Source organism: Gorilla gorilla, chromosome 18 (genome assembly GCF_029281585.2).
Source record: "Gorilla gorilla gorilla isolate KB3781 chromosome 18, NHGRI_mGorGor1-v2.1_pri, whole genome shotgun sequence".
Taxonomy (NCBI): Eukaryota; Metazoa; Chordata; class Mammalia; order Primates; family Hominidae; genus Gorilla; species Gorilla gorilla.
Window position 1 is genome coordinate 20,477,994 of NC_073242.2, and position 6,000 is coordinate 20,483,993.

General features: G+C 41.4%; 1 protein-coding gene across 10 annotated transcripts in view; it reads left to right on the plus strand.

Annotated features, from left to right (window-relative positions):
* The window catches only part of REXO5 (RNA exonuclease 5), a 44,082-nt gene extending 38,981 nt beyond the window's left edge, over positions 1–5,101 (plus strand). For 6 of the 10 annotated variants that reach the window (XM_019011919.3, XM_019011920.3, XM_019011918.4 and 3 more), the window contains 2 exons: positions 768–886; positions 3,949–4,218. In XM_019011919.3, the coding sequence (XP_018867464.2) occupies positions 768–886; positions 3,949–4,030 (201 nt within the window). In that variant the 3' untranslated portion in view covers positions 4,031–4,218. Of the gene's footprint in view, positions 1–767; positions 887–3,948; positions 4,219–4,646 lie in introns of those variants that run through there. The other 4 variants (XM_055365396.2, XM_063700022.1, XM_055365395.2 and 1 more) reach the window with 1 other exon arrangement.
* Positions 5,102–6,000: the final 899 nt, after the last annotated feature.

Consider the following 6,000-nt stretch of genomic DNA (forward strand, 5'->3'; position numbering starts at 1 on the left):
TCCAAAGGACTTTGAGGGACAAAGGCAGGAAGTCAGAGAGCTGGACAATTATTCAGTGATCTAGTCTAGGGTTTCCCAAAGTGTGGTACATACACAAGATAAATTGTGGTTGTCATAGATGGTCTTTTCTTTTTTGTTTTCACTTTTATGATTATGGACTTGTCTGTCTTTATTATATCTAAGACATCTGAATGGACTTGTTTTGCTAATACTTGTTAAAGTATACAGCAACTACATTGAGCCTATGATTTTGTGGATGGTATTAGTTAGACAAGGCTAAGGAAGAAATTAACTCACTTTATGGAAAAATGTTAGAGGGATATACAAGCAGAAGAGTGGAGGTAGAAGGTAAATGGCTGAAGCTTGGGAAACCCTGTCTTAGTCTAATCTCTCATACTTAGCAGATGAAAAGTAGGGGCTAGAGTTGGTAAGTCACTTGCCCAAGGTCACAAAGAGACTTAATGGCAGAAGCCAGACTAGACCCCTCATCAGCAATGTGGCTCCCCTAGCTTGGGGTCTTGGAAGACCCATGTGGAGGAAAGGACAGTAGCTGTCCTCCCCTGAGGAAGTCCTTAGCCAACTTGAAGGCCTGGGGATGCTGGGTCAGCAGAGAACCTGCAGTGTGGGCTCCAGTGTTAGAAAAGGGATTTGTCTGGAACCTTTACTGGAATCCCATAGCCTTAGAGGCAGAGGAAGAGTGTTGCAGCCCTTCCAAAGGTAACGAGAGAGTGTTCTGGCTGAGTATCGACACATGGCTTTGATCCCAGACTCTGAAACTGGACCACCCGAAGATAGCAGCCTGGCGCTGGAGCCGGAAGATTGGAAAGCTCTACAACAGCTTGTGCCCGGGCACTCTCTGCCTCATCCTGCTGCCAGGAACCAAGAGGTAAGGACTAGAAAGGGTATCCCTTCAGGACTCTGTCCACTGGATTTCAGCTGTTCTTAGAGAAAAAGCCTTTTGCTGATATTTAGGCACATAGTGAGGACTTACATGAATCATCTCTTTAATTCTCACCATTCTAAAAGATAGGCATTGTATTCCCATTTCACATTTATATGCTCTTGTATAACTACATTTATTGGTCCCTCAAGGAGATAATTTATCCCCAGTTAAAACCAGGGGTCTTATGTCCTTAGTGCTCTCTGGAGTAAGAAGTAGCTGCTAACCCCACTTGAGTAAAAAAAGTTAAGTCTCAGAACAAGCCCTAGGCTTAGGTGTAACCGCCCTACATGTGAGGAATGTGTTCCTGCCTTCTGTACCCTTTTCCCCATTGAAACCTATGTTTTAAGAGATAACAGGGCCTGGTTTGCTGATTCTAAGCCTGAGGAATACTGGAGCAGGACTTTGAGTCTAGTTCCAGCTTTATCACCTATCTCCTCTGACCAGTGGCCAAGCTACTTCCCCACTGTAGGTCTCAGTGTCCTTTTAGTAACATGAGGGATTTGGAATAAATCAGTTGATTTTCAAACCCTTTTAACTGTAAACCCTTTCTTTAAGGAAAAACTGATATTAAATCTTAAAGCATAAAGATGGGCAGTTTTGGAATGAGTGAGTGGGCAGCTAAATGAATGAGTGTATATTGGGGAAGGGAGGGAAAGATGGTGGCTTTTTTGAACAATGTGAAAACCTTGGGTTGTGTTAATTTTTAAAAGTCCCTTGAGATTCTGACATCTGGTTAGGCGCAGTGGCTCATGCCTATAATCCTAGCACTTTGGAAGGCCAAGGTGAGCGGATCCCTTGAGCTCAGGAGTTCAAGACCAGACTAGGCAACATGACAAGACCCTGTCTCTACCAAAAACACACAAAAAAAAACCCAAAAAAAAAACCCAGCCAGGTTTGGTGTTGTGTGCCTGTGGTCCCAACTACTTGGGAGGCTGAGGCACGAGAATCACTTGAACCCAGGGGGCAGAGGTTGCAGTGAGCTGAGATTGCACCACTGCACTCCAGCCTGGGCTACAGATTAAGACTCTTATCTCAAAAAAAAAAAAAAAAAAAAAAAAAAAGATTCTTACATTCTAGGAGTTGACAGAGCATGAATACCTCTGGCCTTGAAGGTGGATCAGAAGAAATTCATTTCCTAGCATAAAGTTCTTATAACATGCATCTGAGGACCATTAGGGAGATGGTCTACCTACTGGGCACCTTTGAAAGAACCGCTTTCTCTGAAAAGCGGAAACAAGTATTAGGTGCTTACATTGAGGGGAAAAAAAATCTTAGACCAACATACTTTAAACAGGCTTGTGGGTAAGCTAACAGGAACAGGTTAAAAAGTGACCACAAGTTGCTAGTAAAAGCTTTTCGGTTAAGATGTGGGCTCTGGGGAACAGACAGACTTGCTCCTCAGGGGCAATGTATGGTGGTAGGTGGACTGGGTTTGCATGTTCTCACGTAGAATACTTAGATTACAGTCCACCATTGTTTAGGTAAACTAAGTCAAGAGTAGCCCAAATCATTGTTCTTCCTGGATGTTCCACAGAGGGTGAAGCCAGAGGAGGAAGTGCTGGGGTCAGGGAGCAAAAACACTTAAGTTGTGACTGAGACAAAGATCCTAAGTTTGACAAGTCAGGAGAATTAAGCACCCCCTGGAAGCAGCAAATCCTGTGGTGAAGAAACCTGAACTACTCCTATCCTTTAAAAGTCACATTCTGATTTCTGTAGACATACTGATCAAACTCAGCAGCAGTAGCATGCATTTCCCCAGGCTGTGGAAGCTTGCTGTGTGACTGACTTCTCTGGGCCTTGTTTGTGCAGCTGTGTCCGTGATGGCAGCAGATACTCTTGGGAAACGTTGGGGAAAAAAGGAATAGCAAAAACAATAGAAGGTTTCCTTAGGCTGGGGTCTTGATTCAGCTCTTAATCCTTACATTTTTGGTAGCTTCTTAAATTAATATTGAAAACAACAGTAATGTGTTAAACCCAGGTACTGTGCTAAATGCTTCTATATGCATTTTTGGTTGAGGTTGTTAGAATCTTTACTTAACAAGTGGAGAAAAAGTCTCAGATTAACCAATTTTCCTAGGGTCACACAGCTAGTAAGTGCATAGTCAGGACTTGTACCCTGATGGTGTGTCTGACTCCAGAGCAACTCTCCTGCCCTCAAAGCTCTAGTTCTCCATACACAAAAGTCTAGTGTTTGCATGTTTAAGTTCATACATCAGGTGGAGACAGATTCTGTGTTTGTCTTTGCTCATTTCTACCTGCTTTGCCTCAGAGAGCTCCTCAACGCTGACCCAGTTCCATGAATATTCATTACAAGGTGGCAGGGAACTAACAAGTATTGAATGGCTCCTAAATTCCAAGCACCACACCAGGTTTTTTACAACAAACATTATTAAATAAGTTAATATTTTGTAACTTTTTTAAACAGCCCCTGGCACCTAGCAGGTGCTACAAAAGTATGGAATGAACAAAGACTAAGACTCTTTAACAGCAACTTATAAGGGATCTAATGACAGATTGCTATTATTGATATCCTGGTTCTGTCACTTAACAGTTGTGTGACTTCAGCAAGTCATATAATGTCTATGAGCTTTTTTATTTTTTAAATGAGGATAACACTTGTACCTACATCAGTGAGCAGTTTTGAGGATTAAATGAGACAAGTGCTTAGAACAATTCTTGGCATGTAGTAAGTGCTCAGTGTATGTTTGCTATTGTTGATAGTCTTCACTAAATCCCTGTGAGATAGTAATTTAAATATTTCATAGTTTTATAGATATGCCTCATATCTCTTAATTGGTAAAGGTAGGATTTGAATCTAGACCTCTGAGACTCATCAGTGCTTTTTCCATTAAACCATCTTCAGCAGGCAGCTTTCCATAAACCTTCCTGCCCTTGCCCCATGGCACACACACATACTTGGAAAAATATCTCCTCTAACTAGGCATTTATAACCATTCATTCAACCTTATGGATAAAAACATACCTTTGTTTCTCATTTATTGCAGCACTCATGGTTCACTCTCTGGCCTAGGACTGATGGGAATAAAAGAGGAAGAAGAAAGCGCTGGCCCAGGCCTGTGTTCATGAGTCGGCCTGCCATGTTTCCATGTGCCATTTCTTATCCCTTGTAGGCAATGGCAAAGAATGTGGTCAGGCTGTAGCCTCCCCAACCAGCAGACAGCTTTATGGAAACTTGGTATAGCAGCTAAAAGAGTTTAGTTTGTTTATATGGCATGTATAAGATTTCAATAAATGCCTAAAGTTCAAGCATAGTATGGGGGTGTCCACAGATTGTTTCTTTGTGTCATTGAGTTTATGTGCATAGGCGCGGTACAAGGTGCTCATTCCATGTAGCACCCCTATTACGTGGTATATACTGATAAGGAAACCAAGAGGAGTGATTACTCAGAAAACCAGCCGATTATGCAATTTGTCAAAGTTGTAATGTCTGTGAAGCAAATTTCTTTAAACTGTTTTCTTATTGACAACTCTTAAAAAATTGAAGGACAATGATAGCTGAACTGAGAAATCTGGCAAGTCCACCAGGCAGTGGAGTGGAAGATTCTTTTAGTTTTTTTAACCAGCCCTGGAAACCCCTTCCATTCCACGTTTAGGAATCCTCCTTCCCTTCAGAACATGACTGCAGTGCCACCCTTCACCAGTAGGTGCCTCCATCACACCATCTCTCTCTCTCTCTCTCTAGGAACTGGAAACTTGAAATTCAGTAAAAGCCGTTTTAATCAACTCTCAAACTGATAACAATCTGTGTTGGAAAGGACATGGGGCATAGGCACCCAATTCCAAAACTACTAGAAATATTAACTGCCCTCCAGAAAAGACGAATCTGGCATACAGTATGTATCATACCCAAAAACCTCGTAAATTGCTCTGTACACTGAGACCCTGCAATTCTACAGCATTATCCCAGGATACTAGGATAGCTACACAAAAACATGTAATGAAGGAGCTATCAGAGGGTTATTGCAATGGAGTTCTAGGTAGCCAGTTCTAATGTGTGTGTGTGAGAGAGAGTAAATAAAATCTTCGGTGAAAGACATCTTCAAGAAGAGGCAGTAGACCTCTGGATCCAGAATGCTTGACTTTGAATCCCAGCTTTTTAAATTATTGTGTGAACTTGAATAAATTACTTAACATTTCTGTGCTTGGGATAATAATGGTATGTATCCCAGAGGATTACAGATTAGTGAGATTATGCATTCACAGTACTGTATATTATTTGTTGTATGAAGTCTGGAGGGATACAGAATAGCATGTAGTTTGAGTACACTTTTGTAGGAGAAAATATACAAAGCTATACATAGGCTTCTAACAAAACCTGCAAGGCTATATGCCAAAACGTTAATAGTATTTATCTATGGCTAGTGGCATTGACAAATCAGGTTTTAACAAATGCTTTTCTGTTGTAGACTCGATTTTTTTTAACATTCAACATACATTGCTTTTATAATTGGAAAATAATTCTTACCACCTGCTGTCAGGAAAAGAAGAAAAAGATAATTCTACTTAAAATTAACTCTTAGGGTTGGGCAGTTGGAGCAGTGTTTAATCTTATAAATGTAGCTTCATAAGATCTGGTCCTATATGAAAGTTTAAATGTAGCTTCTGTAAGATCTGGCCCTATATGGAACCAGAACTGAAGAACTTGACTTGGGATCAGACACCGCAACTTGATTCAAGTCCCTTCATCAGGAGGAAAGTTCCCTAGGTGAATTGCCAACTTCCGCTGCAAGGCCCTGAGAACAACTTGAAACTGACAGTGTTGTTGGGTTCCTTCCTGCCCAGCTGAGCTCCAAAGCTGTGAGAGCTTAGCTGCTGTTTACCTCTTGAGGCTCAAGTCCTGAGAGATAAATTAAGTGCCTGCCTCGGATATGAAGAGGCCTGGGTTGTAGCTTCACCTCCCACACACACCTGAGTATTTTGGGGCAAGTCACTTAACCTCATTTGAAGCTATTTCCACAGCTGTATAAAATGAGGAAATAACTACTTTTGATTATTGAGACATTTGTGGAAAATGACACAGTAATGCACTATGTGTG